This window comes from Cyprinus carpio, chromosome B19 (assembly GCF_018340385.1).
Source record: "Cyprinus carpio isolate SPL01 chromosome B19, ASM1834038v1, whole genome shotgun sequence".
NCBI lineage: Eukaryota > Metazoa > Chordata > Actinopteri > Cypriniformes > Cyprinidae > Cyprinus > Cyprinus carpio.
Window position 1 is genome coordinate 6,729,295 of NC_056615.1, and position 21,658 is coordinate 6,750,952.

General features: G+C 36.7%; 2 protein-coding genes across 2 annotated transcripts in view; both read left to right on the plus strand.

Annotated features, from left to right (window-relative positions):
• The window catches only part of LOC109085447 (atrial natriuretic peptide receptor 1-like), a 1,054,061-nt gene that overhangs the window by 455,339 nt on the left and 577,064 nt on the right, over nucleotides 1-21,658 (plus strand). The window lies entirely within an intron of this gene.
• Nucleotides 393-20,612, plus strand: LOC109111443 (collagen alpha-1(XXVIII) chain-like). Its single transcript, XM_042744783.1, has 35 exons — nucleotides 393-778; nucleotides 1,690-1,841; nucleotides 3,538-4,103; nucleotides 4,307-4,327; nucleotides 4,595-4,654; nucleotides 6,663-6,716; nucleotides 6,795-6,839; nucleotides 6,946-6,972; nucleotides 7,150-7,194; nucleotides 7,281-7,325; nucleotides 10,456-10,509; nucleotides 10,613-10,681; nucleotides 10,984-11,052; nucleotides 11,172-11,240; nucleotides 11,450-11,518; nucleotides 11,602-11,670; nucleotides 11,768-11,836; nucleotides 12,125-12,193; nucleotides 12,326-12,397; nucleotides 12,658-12,724; nucleotides 13,757-13,830; nucleotides 14,184-14,252; nucleotides 14,470-14,538; nucleotides 14,621-14,689; nucleotides 14,773-14,841; nucleotides 14,948-15,016; nucleotides 15,095-15,163; nucleotides 15,252-15,320; nucleotides 15,426-15,506; nucleotides 17,249-17,284; nucleotides 17,370-17,406; nucleotides 17,497-18,051; nucleotides 18,131-18,285; nucleotides 19,624-19,891; nucleotides 19,996-20,612. Exons 2-35 carry the CDS (start codon nucleotides 1,721-1,723, stop codon nucleotides 20,166-20,168), a joined length of 3,522 nt encoding a protein of 1,173 aa, XP_042600717.1. The 5' UTR covers nucleotides 393-778; nucleotides 1,690-1,720; the 3' UTR covers nucleotides 20,169-20,612.

Here is a 21,658-nt window from a genome sequence, read left to right on the forward strand (position 1 = left end):
AATCATCTACAATTTATTTAAATATTTATTCTATGCTTTTACTTATAAACCATTATATTTGTTTTTATTTTTTATTTTTTTTTTAAGTTCATGAAAACCTATATTCAGTCTAAATTGTGACACATCTAAAAATCCTTTAAGAATAATTCAAAACTTTGGAAAAACTAAATAAATATAAAGTTAATATTATAAAGCCAGTTCTGAGGTGAGAGAGAGCTTCTGTTTCTAAAAGAGACATTTTCCTTTTTAGCTTGAGGACACTGACAGAAATCCAGTTTAGACCTGCAGATTTCTCAGAGGATTTTCCATCTGCCCATGGTTTTATCAAATTTAGAGACAAGCTATTTATTAATACTATATTAGTAATGCAATTTAATTTAAGACAGATGTTTTTTATTTTTCCAGGGATTTTTTACACTATGTCTGTGAGCTAATGGTTGAAAAGACACACATAAAATGTTTGACAGGAGTACAGGAATCAAAGCTGTCAGAATAATCGCCCTCCCTATCCACAGACAAAAGGGGGTTTAACTCTGTGGGTCCCAGAGCAGTGAGCCGTTTACTGTCAGGATACTGGCACACTGAGCTCGGACAGAGTCTAGAGGGGGTATTACTGCGTTATTCACAGATTATATGCCTGGCCGCAATTAAAATTTGCCTGTTCTGCCTCTATCTCTTTCATACAGTGATATCACACACCATGAGGATGTAACTGGACCTCAGTGATTGCACTGGATTATTAAGGAGACGGACAGTACAGACAGCAGTCAACATTTTGGTAAGGAACCACTATAATAAATGTCTACTGTTACATTTTCAGATGATATTCGTTATTTTCTTGGACACAAGAAAGCAGATATGTATTTTGTTATAGCTGTTGATATAATGTGAAGTTGAAAAGTTTATATCTTTACGATAAAGAGTAAACTGAAATAATCTATTAATAGAATTATGTGCTAAATATGAAATTAATATAATATTTAATTAATCATTTAATTCTTTTTTATTAATATCTGTAGCAGCACAGAAGGAGTTTTAAAAACTTAGGATAAAATAAAGGATAACTTCATTATGAAATAAAATGTAAATATTTCCCAGTAAAATTCCCTGCATGGTGTAACAGCAGCAGCGTGCTTGTGTCACACTGAAGTGATTTTGTAGCAGCTTCAGGGCTGAAATGGACAAGCCACGTTCATGACAGCCTCAGGAGAATTCATAGGATATGCCCTTTCTGACCCCTCAGCATCTCTACAGTCAAGGTGTATTGCAAAAAAATCTGTTTAATTGGTTTAACTGCACTATTTATCACTGCAATAAACTATTATCTACTCATAAATATAAACTGGAGTGGAGTTGGCTTGAAAACATACTTATGTTTCCTCAGGAGTAAAGAAACATTGATTATTAAAGCAAAAAGCTATTCAGGGCTATGCATTATAGTGATATTACCACGGATAAAAAGTTTTCATAGCCTAAAAAAGCTTATTGTTTTAAAATTACTTTAATACCCAGCCACACTTGGCTAACTGCTTTAATGAAAGTTTATTTTGCATTTGCATTGTCTGTCCAACTACTATAAGACAGGCTAGTGGATTTTTATAGTCATGATGTGATGTCAAAAAATAAATACACTATTTTAGGGATGTATTTCCAGTTATGTGTTAAACACTAAAACAGACATCTGATCAGTTTGTAGAGTGGCAGTGAATAAGCAGGAAGGATGCAGTGTGGTGTGATGCTGTGTGTCCTGCTGCTGATACTGTCCTCTAGTGCTAGAAACCAGAACAGAAGAAAAAACAGACAGAAGCCAGACAACAGTGTCATGCAGAATGAAGTCAAAAGTAAGAAACACTATTTTTCGGTCTGTCTTTCTGTCTACATGTTTGTCTGTCTGTTTGTCTTTCTATTCTGTCTGTTTTCTACCGTCTGTCTGCTGTCTGTCTATCTGTCCATTTTCTACCTTTTTATCTGTCTGTCTGTTCGTCCTTCTAACGGTCTACCTGTCTGTCTTTCTCTTCTGTTTGTCTGTCTTTCTACCATCTGTCTGTCTGTTTTTCTTGACTGTCTGTCTGTCCATCTTTCTACCTGGCTACCTGTCTGTCTGTACATCCATCTTTCTCTTCTGTCTGTCCACCTTTCTACTGGTCTACTTGTCTGTCTTTCTACCATCTTTCTGTCTTTCTCTTCTCTATGTCTGTCTGTCCATCCTTCACTTCTGCCTGTGCATCTTTCTGCTGGTCTACCTGTCTGTCTTTCTGTACATCTTTCTCTTTTGTCTGTCTGTCTCTGTCCGAATGTCTTTCTGTCTGTCTGTCTGTCTGTCTGTCTGTCTGTCTGTCTCTGTCTGAATGTTTTTCTACCTGTCTGTCCATTTTTCTCTTCTGTCTGTCTCTGTCCGAATGTCTTTCTGTCTGTCTGTCTGTCTCTGTCTGAATGCTTTTCTACCTGTCTGTCCATTTTTCTCTTCTGTCTGTCTCTGTCCGAATGTCTTTCTGTCTGTCTGTCTGTCTGTCTCTGTCTGAATGTTTTTCTACCTGTCTGTCCATTTTTCTCTTCTGTCTGTCTCTGTCCGAATGTCTTTCTGTCTGTCTGTCTGTCTGTCTGTCTGTCTGTCTCTGTCTGAATGTTTTTCTACCTGTCTGTCCATTTTTCTCTTCTGTCTGTCTCTGTCTGAATGTCTTTCTACCTGTCTGTCTGTCTTTGTCTTCTGTCTACCTGTCCATCTTTATCTTCTGTCTGCCTGTCTCTGTCTGAATGTCTTTCTGTCTGTCCATCTTTCTTTTATGTCTGTCTGTCTATCTCTGTCTGAATGTCTTTCCATCTTTCTCTTTAGTCTGTCAAACTCTGTCTGAATGTCTTTCTACCTGTCTGTCCGTCTTTGTCTTCTGTCTACCTGTCCATCTTTCTCTTCTGTCTCTCTGTCTGTCTTTCTCTTCTGTCTGTCTGTCTGTGTCTGAATGTCTTTCTACCTGTCTGTATGTCTTTGTCTTCTGTCTACCTGTCTGTCTTTCTCTTCTGTCTGTGTCTGAATGTCTTTCTACCTGTCTGTCAATCTTTCTCTTCTGTCTGTCTGTCTCTGTCTGAATATCTTTCTACCTGTCTGTCCGTCTTTCTACCTGTCTGTCAATCTTTCTCTTCTGTCTGTCTGTCTCTGTCTGAATATCTTTCTACCTGTCTGTCCGTCTTTCTCTTCTGTCTGTCTGTCTCTGTCCGAATGTCTTTCTACCTGTCTGTCTTTTTCTTCTGTCTACCTTTCCTTCTTTCTCTTCTGTCTCTCTGTCTTTCTCTTCTGTCTGTCTGTCTCTGTCTGAATGTCTTTCTACCTGTCTGTCTGTCTTTGTATTCTGTCTACCTGTCCATCTTTCTCTCTGTCTGTCTGTCTTTCTACTTGTCTTTCTATCTGTCTACCTGTCCATCCTTCTCTTCTGTCTGTCTGTCTTTCTACTTGTCTTTGTATCTGTCTGTCTGTCTTTCTCTTCTTTATGCCTGTCTGCCTGTCTACTCTAATCTGTAATATCTTAATACATTTTTCTGCAGCTCTGTTCTGTCCAGTGGAGTTGGCATTTTTAGTGGACAGTTCAGAGAAAGCCAAAATGCTTCTGTTTGAGAGGCAGAGGGAGTTCGTGTTGCGCTTCAGCACCAGGCTGATGCAGCTCCAGGTGTCGGGCTGGCGTATGCGGGTGAGACTTGCTCTCCTGCAGTACAGCAGCACTGTCTCAGTAGAGCACAACTTCCGCGACTGGCAGGACATTGACGTATTCCACAGCCAAGTGGATGCCATGACTTACATTGGCCATGGCACTTACTCAGCTTACGCCATCTCAAACGCCACTCAGCTCTTTACCCGCGAGACGTCGCCCAGCAGCCTAAGAGCAGCACTTCTGTTGACGGAAGGGGTGGACCACCCGCGCAGCCCCAGTGCTGTGAGTGCAGCCACAGATGCCAAGAACCACAACATCCGTATGTTTGTCATTGGGCTGTCGGAATCCACACGAGATGAGCAGGACAATGGTAGACTGAGGTCCATCGCCAGCGCACCACCTCAGCAGCACCTGTTCAGCCTCACTGACCCACAGCTGGATGACAAGCTCTTCAGGGAACTGGTGAGTGTTTAGAGACAGGGCATACATAATACATAATTTAATGTACATAATTTATGTAATCTATGTGATTAAAAAGTAATTTTAATACATAGTTATCATCACATATGAAAAACATCACAGTCCCCTCAAAATATGTATGTATCTGTTAATGGTTTACAATTTTGTTCAGTTCAGTCTACAATGCTCTCTTTTGTCTTTTACAGAGTGAACTTGCGAACACATTTGTAAGTATAGTTATTTCATAAAAACATTTTAAAGTGTATATGTTTGTTTTCAAAGTAAATATGATTTACGTTTTACAAAATGGAGTCATTTTGTGGTAAAGATCAGCTGACTGTACTGACTGTATTACTGAGAATATTGATTTGAGTCAAAATAGTTTTAGTATAAAACAAAATAATAAAATAAAATAAAATAAAATGCAGTGCCACATAATACAGTGATGGCATATCATGAATCTGTATGGTATTTTCTCTCTCTCTCTGTTACAGTGTCCACAACCCAAATCTTGTCAGTGTGAAAAAGGAGAGAGAGGTCCTCCTGGAAATCCAGTGAGTTTACATCAACACTGTGTATATTTCCACAGTCAATTCTCATCATATCATGTCCAGCTTTGTCTGCAGATGAATAAAAAAGCTAAATTTATGTAGATATTCATAATTAGAAAAGCACCAACATGATTAATCTGTCATTTGTTCTTAAACAGTCATTTTACAGCTAGAGATATTATAGTTAACTAAAACTAAACCCATGAAAAAACTTTTATTACATGAAATAAAATAAACTTTTACTGAAATTACATATATAGTAATACAGTATATATATATACTGCCGTTCAAAAGTTTAAGATCAGTAAGATTTTTTAATGTTTTTTAAAGACGTTTGTTATGCTTATCAAGGCTGCATCTATTTGATTAAAAATACAGAAAAAAAAGGTAATTTTGTGAAATATTTTTGCAATTTAAAGTTTTCTGTTTCATTATACTTGAAAATGTAATTTATTCCTGTGACGCAAAGCTGAATTTTCAGCATCATTACTCCAGTCTTCAGTGTCACATGATCCATCAGAAATCATTCTAATATGCTGATTTATAATCAATGTTGGAAACAGTTGTGCTGCTTAATATTTTTTGGGACATATACTTTTTTTTTTTTTTTCCAGGATTCCTTGATAAATGAAAAGTTAAAAAGAACAGTGTTTATTCAAAATTTTATGTTACAATATACACTACTATTCAAAAGTTTGGGGGGGCAGTACATTATTTCTTTATTTTAATACATTAATTCAGCAAGGATGTGTTAAATGGTTAAAATGTGATATAAAATACTTATATTGTTAGAAAAGATTTATATATTAAATAAATGGTGTTCTTTTTGACTTTTTATTCATCAAAGAATCATAGAAAAAAGTATTACAGGTTCCAAAAAATAGTAAGCAGCACAACAGTTTCAACACTGATAATAAATAATCATATTAGAATGATTTCTGAAGGTGACACTGAAGACTGAAGTAATGATGCTGAAACTACAGCACTGCGTCACAGAAATAATATATATTTTAAAGTATATTAAAATAAGAAACCAATATTAGAAATTGCAATAATATATTAAAATATTACTGTTATTTCTGTATATTTGATCAAATAAATACAGCCTTGATGAACATAAGAGACAATATATATATATATATATATATATATATAGAGAGAGAGAGAGAGAGAGAGAGAGAGAGAGAGAGAGAGAGAGAGAGAGAGAGAGAGAGAGAGAGAGTGAGTTCAGATGCAAAAGCCTCTAAGTGCTGTTTGAAATTTTCTTCCAAAATGAGCATTTTTATCAGGCTTCTATGTGTAGGTTCAGTAGTTTCATATTAATGGCAATGAATAGGTTTTTTCATTGCTATTAAAGCTTAATAACTAATAAATATAGGAGCCTGAGAAATCTGTTCACTTTAAAAGAAAATTTCAGATGGCACAGAACTTTTTATATATAATGACTTTCAAAAAGTTAGTTTAACTAACTAAAACTAAAATGTGCTAAAATAACAAAAACTGTTTCAGAATAAAGACATCAGACATCAGGCCTGTGATGTAAAAGAAACACTCGGTAGAGCTCATGAACAAACAGAGTTAAAACTGTTTGAGGAAGAAGTGTTAATCCTCTCTCTGAGCTGTGTTTGATGAAGCGGTTAACTCTCTCGCTCTGAAAGTTCTGGTTTACGGCCAGAGCATAGCAGGTGGATTCAGGGCGGCACATGAAAGACTAGGAAGTGTTTCCCACACTGCAAGTGTAGCAGGTGCTGTCTGTGCTTCACAGAAGGTTAAAGGTCAAGACCAGCGGATTATGCAGAGATAAACAAAACAAAACGTCTCACATCAACACTCCATCATTCTCAGAAATCAAATCCACCGACTCTTATTGAACTGAATGGGAAAGCCCGCACTTGTCAATGAATATCATTCAGTTGCACAAAGAAAAATGTATCTAACCACGTTCTTTAAAAACTGTACAATTGAAATTATTATTATGTCTGTTCATTCTGTAATTTCTTGTAAATATTAGGGTAAACCAGGCGATCCAGGATTTGATGGGCCTCCTGGTCCTAAAGGATCTAAAGTAAGTTTTTAGTGCACTAAGTTTTATTTTTGGCAAGATGTGGTGTTTTCACATCTGTTTTTCTCTGTTTTTCCAAAGGGAGAGGCAGGTTTAAATGGACGTCCAGGATTAGAGGGTCTAAGGGTATTATATCCTGAGATATTACTCTATAGTATAATAGATATACTTTTTATTTGTATGTTCATTGCTGGCTCTCTGATTGATCAAGTACTTACTTCTTTTGTTGCAGGGAAGACCAGGATCAAAAGGAGGAAAGGCAAGTATATTTGACTTAATGAAACTTATCAGCAAATGATGAGAGTTTTTTATCCTGATTGATGCTTTTAAACATCAGTGCAGTGTTTCACAGAATACAGCCTGATGGTGAAGTGTTATAGATGATATCAGACAGCAGGACAATGAAATTTACTTTCACTCTCACTCCATTCTGTAGGGCGGGAAAGGAGAATGTGGCACTCCAGGGACGAAAGGAGATCAAGTAGGTTTTATGAAATGATTCTCTGGATCTGTGGTCTGTATGTAGCCCACAATTTGTCACGATGATCCTGTCTTTCATTCCCACAGGGCCCGGATGGACCTCCGGGACCACGTGGACCACGAGGAGATCAGGTTGCCTTTATCAAGTTTGTGATATATGCATGAATTTACCTTGATTTATCATTATGATTTTTGCATTGTGGCATTATTTTGGTGACAGTTATTTGTTGTACTGTTATGTAAAAAAAAAAAAAAAAAAAGAATGATTAGAATTTTATAATATTAATGATTTTAAAATCTAAATAAATTAAAAAGTTTCTACAAATTTATTAATTCTAATAATTATTTCTGAAGGATCACGTGACACTGAAGACTGAAGTAATGGCTGCTAAAAATTCAGATTTTTATATAAAATATAAAAAATATAACATTTATATATTATATTTTTTACGATTTAATATATGAAAATACATTTTAAATTGTATTACAGTTATTTTAAATTGTAATAATATTTCACAATATTAGGTTCCTCTTTTACTATATTTTGAAATGCAGCCTTGGTGAACATAAGAAAGTTTTCAAAAACATTAAAAAAATCTCACCGACCTCAAACTTTGGACTGAAATATGACATAATATGATATATCTGTTTTATTTTTATTTATTATTTCATTCAGACAGGATTATTTTTATTATTCAGTATTGATAATGAGCTTTTGCATTACACTAATAAGAATCTGAGTTGAAAATTAATGTAAAAAAAAATTGTAAGTCTAATTTTCTTCATGCAAAATTCAATCAAGTATTTTTTTCGGTCACACTTTATTTTAAGGTCCAATTTTCACTATTAATAAACCATTAACTATGACTTTTGCCTCAATAAACCCTAATTTGCTGCTTATTAATAGTTAATAAGGTACTTGTTACGTTATGTATTGGGTAGGATTAGAGATGTAGAATATGGTCATGCAGAATATGTGCTTTATAAGTACTAATAAACAGTCAATTTTATGTTATTAATAGGCATGCTAATAAGCAACTAGTTAATAGTGAGAATTGTTCCTTATATTAAAGTGTTTCTATTTTTTCTTTTGAATTATCGGTGACATATAAGCAGAAAATTTCAGACTTTTGCTCTCACTTAAATATCTGGAAATCTGCATATAGACAGAAGAATAGCACAACCTTATAATGAAGTATATCATTCTTATAAAGTAGAAGTAATGCACCTCTCAAGTGCAGTGAGGAAGTGATCAGGCTCACACAGTCGGACGATCTCTCGTGTCCCTGCACTAATGGAATGTGATGGAGGGATTAAGTGCTGCTCTTACACTAATGTAACATAGCGAAAGCAGTGAATCCAGGCCTACAGGCCATTGTTCCTCTTTGACGGCTGTCTTTGTTTCTCTGGATTAGCATAAGGACAGGGGTTACTATCTCCTGCCATCCTCCTTCAGTCTCTGTCCCTGTGCTTTTGGTGTGATGACAGCAGCCTCCGTTTTTTGATTTAGAGAGCTTCAGTTTCCCACACAGTCTGTTCTCTGGTGACGGGGAATCTGTCTGGCTGTCATGTGTCCAATGAAAACACATCATAAGTAATGGCACGGCTAGCTTTATTATCCTTGTCTGTTTCAGTTTTTGTGATGCAGCTACAATTTGTGGAAACCAATTTGGGTCAAGGTCTTCATTAAACAGTTTATGCGATTTCATTAAATTGTCTATAGAAATACATGCAATTCTGAAAATGCACAACAGAGATATGAATTTTTATGCATTTATTTACAACATGTTAAGTTATTCAGTTATTCAAACTGATGAAAACTGTTGGGAAAATATTTTAAATACAATGATTCATCCTGATATGATGACTTGATGGCTCCTCTTTTGGACAACACTAGTATTATTGAATTGAATATTACAGCCTTCATCTGTGAGTTGAAATGTCTGATAATTTACAATTTGCTGTGTGCCATCTAAGCATCCGAATTCTGACTTCTTTTCTCAGAATTACAAGACATAAACTCAAATTTGCAAGTTAAATTCAGAATTGCATGATTTGAATTCACAACTACATGTTGTAAAGTCCAAATTACGAAATATAAGCTTGTGACTGTGAGAATATAGTTGCTCTGTTTTTCTCCTCAGAATTGTTTTTTGTAACTTGCAATTGCAAGTTTATATCTCACAATTCTGAGAAAAGAAGTCAGAATTAAAAGAAAAAAATCCATAAAAAAAAAACACAAACCCGAAAAAAAAAGTCAGAAGTCAGAGATGCAAGTTTTTATCTTGCAATTCTGACTTTCTCGCAATTGCAAGTTTCTATGCCACAATTCTGATTTTATAACTTGCAATTGCGTAATTGCGAATGTTTATCCTGCCGTTCTGTTTGTGCAACTTGCAATTCTATGAAAAAAAGAAAAAAGTCAGAAATTAACTTGCAAAAACTCACAATTGCAAGACAAAAGTCAGAATTGTGAAATAAAAAGATACAATTCTTCTATTTTTTTTATTCAGTGGCAGAAACAGGCTTCCATGCTTTCCACGATTTTCACAAAATTTATTGCACATACAAATTTTTACACAATATACTAATACGCAGTATTTTAACGGCCAGCTATTCAGATTTGAAGTTATTACCTGTTAAAATTTGATTGGCTGTAGCCAAGCCATATTATGTTATCAAATCCACAGTCCACTATACTGTTACAGCATTATTAAAGATTTTCATTTGTTATGCTCCACATAGGTACAATGTTGACATCTGAATGTCCTGTAGTCTAAGTGTGTCATGCATTCAGTGGATATAGCTCAGTTCGTGAAAAATTTGCAATATCAGACCATTTAATAACCTTTAGACAAATCTAAATCCTTTTGAACTTTTTACCAGCACCATGCCTTGCTGATTTGTGCAAAATTTAGTAAAGATCGGACAAATAATCTATGACAAAATCCTATAAATAGGTTAACTTAATTTAAGTTGTATGAGTTGTATTTTCTAAGTGAAGTTAATTATTAAAAATAGAACAGGAATCTATATCAAGATGTGTCTGTAATATGGTCCCTGTATCAGTAATACTTTATTTTTTAAAAGCATGTCACAAATGCCACAGTACCATTATGAATGAATTTTTAATGACTGGGAACAGTCCTTTGACATATCAAAACACACACTCTGTCAGTACAGTGAACTCATAGATGAAGCGTAATAAGTTTGAAGCAAATTATTTAATATAGACCATTACTTGAATGCCTGTGTGTTGCAGGGACTGAGTGGAAACCCAGGCGACTCTGGCCCTGAGGGCCCCATCGGACTTAAAGTAAGGAGACTGCCTCTCACCATTAGGATTTGATGTGATATTATGAACGATAAACATAAAAATGATACACATTGGACATGGAATGACAGTGACATCTATACAGGGTGAGCGAGGACCTAGCGGACCCCCCGGCCCTCCAGGGGACCCAGGGGTTGGGTTTCCTGGTGCAAAGGTAATCAAAAGACAAGATACTCCTAAGAATTCTGAAGGATCATGTGACACTGAAGACTGGAGTAATGATGCTGAAAATTGCATCACAGGAATCAATTACATTTTAATTTATATTTCACAATATTATTATTTTTACTGTATTTTTTTATCAAATAAATGCAGCCTTGGTGGGCATAAGAGACTTGAACAATTAAAAACATTTCATCAAATCCTAAACTTTTGAATGGTAGTGTATCAATATGCAATTATTATTGTATAATTACAATGGAATCATATTTTTGCATACTCTTTGTGTTTTGAAAGGGGGAAAGAGGTGGCCAAGGCAGACCTGGGCCGACTGGGCCAGTTGGTATTGGAGAGCCAGGACTGCCTGTAAGTGATCCGTCAGTAACCACTAGAGGGAGATACACATCCTCAGCCATGTAACAGGAAACCATTAGACATCTTATCCACTGTATATATAATACTTATATTTAGTATCTGTTTCTTAGGGCCCACCAGGACCTCCAGGAGTTCAAGGCAACCAAGGGTTTCCCGGAGAGGGTTTACCAGGACCAAAGGCACGAGTTAACAACAACAACAACAAAAACTCCATCTAACTTGAAATTTACATGCAATTAAGTCTCTGAAAATATTACATTTAGTTCACATTTAAGTATATTATGTAATAACCTATCTTTTACAAGGGTCTGCTCATTAGCACGGATGTGACTGGTTGAGCTCTATGAGTTAATCATGTACTGATGTGCTGTTGTTCACCACATTTCAGGGTGACAGAGGATTTGAGGGTCCTAAGGGTGGACGTGGACCTCCTGGGATTAGCATCAAGGGTGATAAGGTATAGTATAATCTCAATTTAATAAGAAACATGCTGTTTTTAAGATCCAGCAATAAGACACTAGTTGTTCCTTACTTCTGCAGGGTAACACAGGGGAAGTGGGTTTGCCTGGACTGATGGGATTTCCAGGAGCTGGGCTCCAGGGTGAAAAGGCAAAGAGAAGTTTTTATGTATCCATAGGCTGCATCCTACATTATTTTATAGGAAATCATAGTACGGCACTTTTTGATATAGTGTTTCTCGCTGCAGGGAGACCCAGGACCCATAGGACCACCTGGCCCAAGAGGCCCTCCTGGAGTAGGCACTGTGGGCATTAAGGTACATTGTGTGTGTGTGTTTATTTTTTAGATTAGCAGTCTAATATTAAATGCAAGAAACTGTATCTTTAGAGAGTATTCTGAATAAGTACTTTAAATCAATATTATTATAAATAAAAATAAATAAAATTACTAAAAATAAAACTGAATTAAAAAAGCTATTAAAACAAACAACATTGACAAAAGCATATAACAAAAGTGCTACATTTTAAATTAAATAGAAATATTATATTACATTTTATGAAAATTTAATTTAGTAAATATACAGTATATTCAAATTTGATTGCAGGGTGATCAGGGCTTTCCAGGAGAACCTGGACCACAAGGTGAGAGAGGAATGGGAGAACCAGGACCAAAAGTATGTACAATGTCCTTACATACTAAATCAAATATTATCTGTTTCTATATTTTCAATATACACTATACACTATTGAGTAAACACCAGCAAAATGTTTTGTGTAATAGCCATATATTGGTTTTATGACTTTAGGGAGAACCAGGCCCAGACGGAGCACCTGGTATTCCTGGTATCCCAGGTGAAGATGGATCTGTGGGTCCAAAGGTAGGACACAACGTCCTGGGTCACAGATTAAATTTAAAATTTAACCAGTGGTTTGGCTTTAAAAAATGAATGAATGTCGTATGAAGCCATATGCTGTTTTAAGGTGTGGCTAAGAAATATCATTCTTTATTATCTGTTTTATGAGTGCAAATCTAGGAAAGCATCTAATAAAGCTGTGGGATTTCACCACAGCATGCACTGAATTCCTGTTTATATGTGTTTACTTACCTGGCATTTCTATATTCTGTTCATTATGTTAGGGTGAGGTGGGTTTACCTGGTGCTCGAGGTCCAGAGGGCTCAGCCGGGAGAGGTATTCCTGGTGAGAAGGTACAATGATGATCTGATAAAGTTATAAATGATATGTGCATGCAGCTCTTGTGGTCAAACAGTGATTGACAGCATACATTCATTAACATTGAGTCACGCTTGTAAATGGCCATTTCCAGAAACTTATATTTGCCTTTTTGGGTGACAGTGAGAGTAATATGTTTCCTGCCATTAAATGCAAGCTTTACATTACAGTATCAATTTCCTGAATTTACTGATTCAAAGTCCGTTTAACACAGGTTGTAACCATTTCAAATGATGGAAATATGTCTGACACCAGATATTTTATAAGATTATTTTAGGAATATTACAAAACCAGCCAGGTCCAGTTTGTGATTCACATTAAAATTATTATTATTTTAATTATTTGTAAATTAGTTTTAAAGAAATTACATTTAACAAAATAAAGACATTTATAATTTTACAAAGATTTCTATTTTAAATAAATACTCTTCCCAATAAGCAGAAATAATTGATAACAATAAGAAATCTTTCTTGAGCAGCAAATCAGCATATTAGAATGATTTCCGAAGGATCATGTGACACTGAAGACTGGAGTAATGATGCTGAAAATTCTGCTTTGATCACAGGAATAAATTATCTTTTAAATTACTGTACATTTTTGATTAAATAAATCCAGGTTTGGTGAGCAGAAAAGATTCTTTGAAATAAAAGAATCTTTTTAAAAATGTAATATTGTAGTAATATTTTTTTTTTTTTTTTTTACATTTCCACTGAGAATGAGAATAAAAATCCTTCTAGTCCTTAGAGACTTTTAAATTAATAACATTGAACTTTTAGACTTTTGAGACATTTTCTCTATGCAGAATATGATATCTTATTTTTGCATTTTGATTTCGGGGTAAAATGTGATCTGGACAGTATTCATGATGCTTTTGTTTAAAAATAAAATAGTGCATCATATCATGTTATTTACAGCTAAAAGGCTGAACGATACTCAAATACTGTCCCATTGGAATATACTAAAGTGGAAAATGTCACTGTAAATTTTGTTTGTGAATCTCTCCACAAGGGAGCAGAGGGGACAGAGGATCTCGGGGTCTCCCAGGAAGTGCAGGAGCAGCAGGACCCCCGGGGGCCAAGGTGGGTGGGACAGGGACAGAGCTTATAAACATACAATCTGGTTTTGCATTGGGAATGTGGAGGTTAATGTCCAGGTCATTGTGTTTAGAGGTTTGGAATGTCAATTGACTTTTAAAGAGTACATAAAAGGTCTTTAGGGTTTGGTTGTACACTTTTATGGCTGCTTATAATCAGTCCTTTAACAGTCATGCTGGGTTGTGAGAATATTCAAACATAAAACCCATAAACTCATAAAATACATTGAAACTCAGAAATATACTCCCTGGTTCCTGATCTTTCACCATCCATGTTGTCTTATATACTCTATAAACATGTTTTAAAAACTGGTAATAAAAGATTTCTTTTATGCCTAGGGAGAACCAGGAAGTTTAGGTATGATGGGTTTACGAGGACCTCCAGGTCGAGGATTACCTGGTTCAAAGGTGCGTATATGTGTCACTAGGTTTAAACAGTGATAGATGCTATTCACACAAAGTGTAAAAAGGAGTAATATTTGTACTAAAGGTAAATATCTGCACAACGATGGGTGCCTTTGCCAACAAGGTTGGCTATTTGCATTCTAACCTAATGTCATTCATTACTGTATGTATTGTACATATGCTCTTAATCATTATGTTGGTTGTATGTTTTTTTTGTTAGGGAGAGCCAGGACCTGCAGGCCCCTCAGGTCCTGTTGGAGAGCCAGGTGTCGGGACCACAGGCCCTAAGGTTATAGCTTCAAAAACTATTACTATAAGGTTTAATATGATTCTTTTTATGACCTAATAAAATCTATGTTGCCATGTTTCAGGGTGACAGAGGAAGTCCAGGACCAGTGGGGCCACAAGGAATGAAAGGGGAGGGTTACCCCGGACCACAGGTGCGTAAAAGGAGACAAAGACTTTGATAAGAACAACACAGATAACAAACCCAGTAACAGCTATACATAAGATATATTCTCAGGGGCTTCCAGGATTGCCTGGACTGCCAGGTGAAGTTGGACCTGAAGGACAAGGAATTCCTGGACCAAAGGTATTTGTCATATTTCAATTCACAATAAATGTTTATTCTGTCTTACAGAAAGTCTACAAAGTCTAGTCTAGTATTTCAGCTAAACTGATGTAGTTGTTGTTTTCAGGGAGACCGGGGCTCACCTGGAGCGACCGGCCCTTCAGGGCCTCCAGGGATTGGACTGATGGGACAAAAGGTTCAATAACACTTCTTAAAATAAATTGCGCATCGGCTCAGAATATATATAACATTGATTAATATGAGATTTTTATAGGGTGCAGTTGGCCAGCCTGGTGCTCCTGGTCTTCCAGGACCTCCAGGAGAGGGAATTCAGGGTCCCAAGGTAAGGACCAAAGGCCTTACTATAGCTCAATCAGCTTGGACAACAAGCAAAACACTTAGACCTCTAAATTAACATTTTGTGATCACAGGGAGATCCTGGGTTTCAAGGGCCCCCTGGCCCTAGAGGGCCTCCAGGTGATGGCCTGCCTGGAGAGAAGGTACGAGATAGGCAAACACTGACCGATTGTATTATATATCAGTGTAGTTAATACTATGTTACTTTTAAAATACAATGCTAAATTAACAAAATCTGATGGTTTCAGGGTGACAGGGGCCTTGCAGGGGAACGTGGGAGAAAAGGAGAGGGAGGAGAACATGGAATGCCTGGACAAACAGGAGCCAAGGTAATAACCAGTTACTAGGTTCACATTCAGTTCCAGTTAATGTTTGAATGATTTGCCAGGCAGAGTTGTAGTCGAGACTGGCTTATTTGAGTCCAAGTCAAGGTTGAGACCAGAGTAGAGTCCAAGTCCAGACCTAAAGATAGTCTGAATGGACCACTTATCACTATCCGCAAGCATGTTTTAGTACTCAAGACTGGACTTGGTCTCGAATCCGTCCAAACGAGTCCATGACAAGACCATTAATGTATGGTTCCAGAAACAGACTCGAGACAGAGTTCAGTTTTGAGCACTACAACACTGTTTCTGGGTTAAAAGCACATGAAAAACCATTAACCTTACACCAGAGATATTCAACTCTTCTCATGGAGATCCAACTGTCCTGCAGTTTACCTCCAGTCCTAATCAAACACACTTGAATAAGCTTATCAAGGTCTTCTAAAGCTGCTTAAAAAAATCACAGGTAATAAATGAGGAAATAAACTTTGCAGGACAGTGGGTCTCCAGGAGCAGGGTCGAAGACCTCTGAGTTACACTATAAAAACACTGTAACATACAGACACTTGAAACATCTTCTATACATTACTATAATATGCTCCAGCAGCATCTACTATCCAACATTGCACACGGACATCAGGATAATCTGAGGAAATTGCTCAAATTTCATAAAATTCATGGCCTGGGGTAAAGTTTTGTTGCGGATCAAAAAAGGTCCATTGTCCAATGTCAGTAGTGTAGCGATGCATGAAGTCACTTTCAAACCAAAAAGTCTTCTGTCACAAATTTGTGTGAAGGACTTGAATCCGATGCAAAATTCTCACTGTAGTATTGTTGCCGCCGCCGCCATGTCATGGAGACGCTGTGTGTTTTGTTGTGAAAGTGAAACTTCTTTGTTTGGTTTTCCAAAAGAGGACACAACTAGAAATCAGTGATTAAGTTGTATTTACAACACTGTTCCAGAACAGTTCAAACCAAATATTCAGATGTGTGCAGCACATTTTACAGAGTACTGTTTACTGAAGGTTGTGCTCAAAAGTTGTTTCTATAAAGTGGAGCAATTACAACTTTGCAAGGACAGTCTGGTGCTTCTGACTCACAGCCTGTAAGTACATTTTCATATTTAAAGAATTTGCCATTGATGATTCAAATGCCAGTTTTGAGCAGTGTAGAGTAGCGCTTGTTGTTTGTCGTTTCTCCAATCACAAATGCAGACATGGTTTTATGTTTACGTGGTGTGATATGCAATGCAACGCCTAAAAAGACAGTATAAGCCATTAATCAGTTAATCAGTAATTATGTCCCCACTGCATGCAACAAATGCCTCGTTTGTAATGGGTTTTATTGGTTTTGTCTCGTCGCACCGGGACACATGGCATCACAATATGGTAAGGGCCGTAACATATCCGTCACACGCTTGAAAATTCGGGCAATCACAATGCACTGGATAGCTGGCCAATCAGCGTACACCTCGCTTTTCAGAACTATGAGCTTTGTAAAAATTGATGCGTTTCAGAAATGCGGGTCATAGAGGAGCCACAATAATGTACAGTGTGTGGAAAATAATGTGTTTTTTGAACCTCGAACCACATAAACACATTGCATTACACCAAATACACAAAATAATTTTATTTTTAGCAACGTCATATGACCCCTTTAATTCAGTATTTACCTAAACCTGAGGTTTCAAGATAATGTATACCTTGTAAACTGACTCTGTTAATAATAAAATTCAACTTAAATTATAGGGAAAACCAGGAGAAAAGGGAGAGCCAGGCCTATCTGTGAGTCAAAGATTTATATTCAAACTTTTTTTCAGAACAATGACTTCTATTGTATAAATAACATACATTGAACTTGATCCCACAGAGAGACCAGGTGATCAGAATAATCCGGGAAATATGTGGTATATAACCATCCCTGTTATTCAAGCAAAAAACTATATATAGGCTCTGTATTAGGTGGGGGAACTTACTTTTTGTGCGTTTTCTCTCAGGGTGTGGTCTGAAATGCAGGACGAGTCCTCTGGAGTTGATCTTTATCATCGACGGCTCAGAGAGTATAGGTCCGGAGAACTTTGAGCTGGTGAAGGAATTCGTGAACACTCTGATCGATCGCATGTCGGTGAGCCATGAAGCCACAAATGTTGGTGTGGTGCTCTTCAGTCACATGGATGTGGTGGTGACCAGCCTACAACAGCTGTCCAACCATGCGAGTATTAAAGCTGCTGTGCGCAGGATGCCGTACCTGGGCGAGGGCACTTTCACGGGTAGTGCTGTCCGCCGGGCCACTCAGCTCTTCCGAGATGCATGGCAGGGTACAAGAAAGATTGCGGTCGTACTGACAGACGGTCTGGCTGACAAGCGGGATTCAGTGAGGCTGAAAGATGCCGCGGAAGAGGCTCACAATGCTGGGATTGAAATCTTCGTAGTTGGCATCATGAAAAGCAGTGATGCCCAGTATACAGAGTTTAAGAATGAGATGAACATTTTGGCATCTGATCCTGATGAAAATTATGTCTACTTGATTGATGACTTCATGAGCCTGCACAGTATGTATGCCTGTATTTATTTTAAATATAGTGTAATTGACTAAACATTTTTTTATTCTAACTTCTTGTGATTTTTCAGCACTGGAGAGTAAACTGCTGAGTCAGATCTGTGAGAGTGTTGATGGACCGCTCTTCAGTCTGAATGGAAAAACATTCCCTCCATTTGAGCCTGAGCCAGTTCCAGACAGAACTGAGGCTCCCACCAGGAGTTATTTCATCACAGATGACAAAGAGGTCATTTATTTTAAATTTACTTCTACATAAAGACAGTAATACATTCTGATATAGCAAATAAAGGCTCTATATAAACTCATAAGCAAAATAAACTCAAATATAAACTTGGTTTGGAGCCCCGCAGATGAAATGCATAGGAAAAAACATATTGTGACCATGAATTAAGGTTTTTGTTCCTGTGACTTAATAGTTTGTTCCCTCGTAGTAGCCAGTGTTGGGGAAAGTTTATTTTAAAAGTAATGGATTACAGTATTGTGTTACTCCATTAAAAAGTAACTAATTGCATTGCTTAGTTACTTTTTTTATGGACAGTAATGCATTACAATACTTTTGTGTTACTTTTTGTCACCTTGGCTGGGCTTGCTTGTTTGATTTTAATAACAAAAACCCAAAAGTTATATTTTTGGCAATTGTAAAGACCCTTTGGTTGAAAGTAATGCCTTTGCTTCTGACAGGAGAGGTGTCAGTAGCTATGTTTCCATCCACCTATTTTTATGTGCATTTTGGATTATCGCATAAAAAAACGCTGGATGGAAACGCCAAGATGCGCATAAATTCTAAAAAAGGACACAACTGAGTAGGATAAACTTTTTACTACACATTTACTCAATAAATTCAACCAATAAATTCAACCATGCGCATTGAAAAAGTCATGTGACTTTGCACTATGAGACGGGATAACTTGACTAACCAGTGGACCGATCTCGTTCACAGCATCTATGTTGTTTTGGTCATTCTGAAATGCCTGAGGAAAGTCTGTCATTAAAGTATTCCTGTATAATAACTGTCTTACATGACTGCGTTCCCAAACAGCAGGCATACAACTCAAAAAGCAATGACCACATTTATTGTATTATGTCTGTTCTCTCTGAAGCGCAAGTAATTTATTACATGTGAAAATTATTATTTTCAGTGGCTTCTCTTAGTTTTTCTTAGAGATATTTAGTGCCAGTTTATCAAGAAGTGACGATTTTGTTCTCTTTGACTCGTTGGATGGAAAAGGTGCTTTATTCGCAAATGTTTTATGCGATATTCTAGTTTTGCACATACTGTAAGTTAAATTTGCATCTTTGGATGGAAACATAGCTAGCGAATAAATGAAAGTGAAGTGAAAGTGATGTGACATACAAAAAAGTAACTCAGATATTTCATAAATTTAAATGTAATGCATTAATTTATTAGTTACTGGTAAAGTAATCTGATAAATTGCATTACTTGTAATGTTACCCCCAACACTGGTCTTATATTGTGTTCATTTTGCTGTAAAGAGCTTGTGTTTCCAGATGAGATGATCTGCCCGGTTCAATGCCGCACACTCTTTAAATCTCTTTTTCACAGGATGCACTTCCAACAGAGTTTGAGACCACTTCTTCTCCAGATGACTATGACGACATGCATATTAACAACAACTGGTCGCCCTTTGTTGATGAGTCTTTAAATGAGCTTCCTAAGGTGACAGATGCCCCAGTTGGAGATAAGACGAGACAATCCTCCATCTCAGTAGTGGGACCCCAAACACCCATAAACTGGCGGCCTGTTTCAGAAATCAGCCCACCACCACAGACTCTACCTCCACCGGCCCCTCAGCCTAACGATTTCATGAAAGGTGAACACACTTCATGCTTACACTACAAATATAGGCCGACTGATGTTTACTCCTGGTATTAACAGGCATTGTCAATGCAATGCAATGTTGTTGTTGTTTTTCAGAGGTAGGCTGTAGTCAGGGATTGGATCCTGGGCCATGTCGGGAGTACAGGGTGATGTGGTACTATGATCCGGAGGCCAACGCATGCGCTCAGTTCTGGTATGGTGGCTGCCAAGGCAACAGCAACCGCTTTGAGACCGAAGACCTTTGTCAAAACGTTTGTGTACAGACATAACATACCCTCACACTGAAGCACTGGCTTTCATTCAGCAGATTCACGACTTTGCAATCATGCACTATGCAGATACATTTTCATTGTCGTACATGTTTTATGAGAAGAGTAAGGATTCCTGCTACACTGACTGTAGATCAGATTTGTCCTTTGGGCCAACACTAATTTAAATATTGTTTACTAGACTAGTGCTGCTCCATTTTCTAGAAAATAACATGTATATTCAAAGTACCACATTTTTCCCTAGTCGCACTGAATGTTTTACAAATTTCTTTATTTTTAATATTCCTTCCATTGAATAGATTTCTGTTAATTGTGATTTCGGTTAAAGGAATAGTTCACCAAAAAATGAGAATTTGCTGAAAATGTACTCATCCATCAGGCCATCCAAGATGTAGATGAGTTTGTTTCTTCAAATGTAGCGTTACATCACTTGCTCAACAGTGGATGCTGTGCAGTGAATGGGTGCCATCAGAAGGGGGGCCAAAAACATCACAATAATCCACACCACTCCAATCTTGTGAAGAAAAAATATGTTTGTAAGAAGCAAATCCATCATTAAGATGTTTTAAACCATCAATTCTGGCCAAAATATCAGTCCATAATCTATAATAATGCTTCTTCCAGTGATAAAGTCCATGTTTTGTTGTTTTCTCACACCAAAATTCACCCACATATTTGTTTAGAATTTATTTGTTTTGTTTTCACTTGTAAATGGAGCTTGATTTGTGCATACAGTATATCTCTCCTGATTCAGACATAACAACTTTTTCACTGAAGAAAGCAATATTACGCATAGAGTACTCTTATTTTTAGCCGGAAGCAGTAGTTGGAACTTTTCTCTTCACAAGATGATGGACTGGAGTGGTGTGGATTACGTGTGGATTATTGTGATGTTTTTATTAGCTGTTTAGACTCTCATTCTGACGGCACCCATTCACTGCAAAGGATCCACTGGTGATGTAATGCTACATTTCTCCAAATCTGTTCAGATGAAGAAAACTCATCCACATCTTGCATGGACTGAAATGTTCAGTAAATTTCCATTTTTCCTTGAACGCCATTCCCAATGCTCGAAGTGGAAAAAAGAGGTGCTAGTACACCCTTGTTTTCCTAAAATAATTGAGTAAATACATATACATATTTTTATTTTAATATTATATAAATGTATTTTAATTTCAACCAAATCTAATGTTGAACGCTAACGATATGTCCCTGTTTTATACTGTAAAAAAGCACTGCACAAAGTTACTAATACTGTGTACAAGATAGCATCAGAATACTTATAGCACTGATCCTGACAAAATTATTCATGTGTGTCAATCACATATAGATTCTTTTGAGTGCTTGTGTATTTAAAATGCAAAAAGCCTAACATTAAAAATCTTAGGGACAGTATTGTATGTTAAATTTGTATTATACTGTATGATTAACATAATTTCCATCAATTATTTCAACAATGTTTATCCATGTTTCATTATTCATGTTTCCTT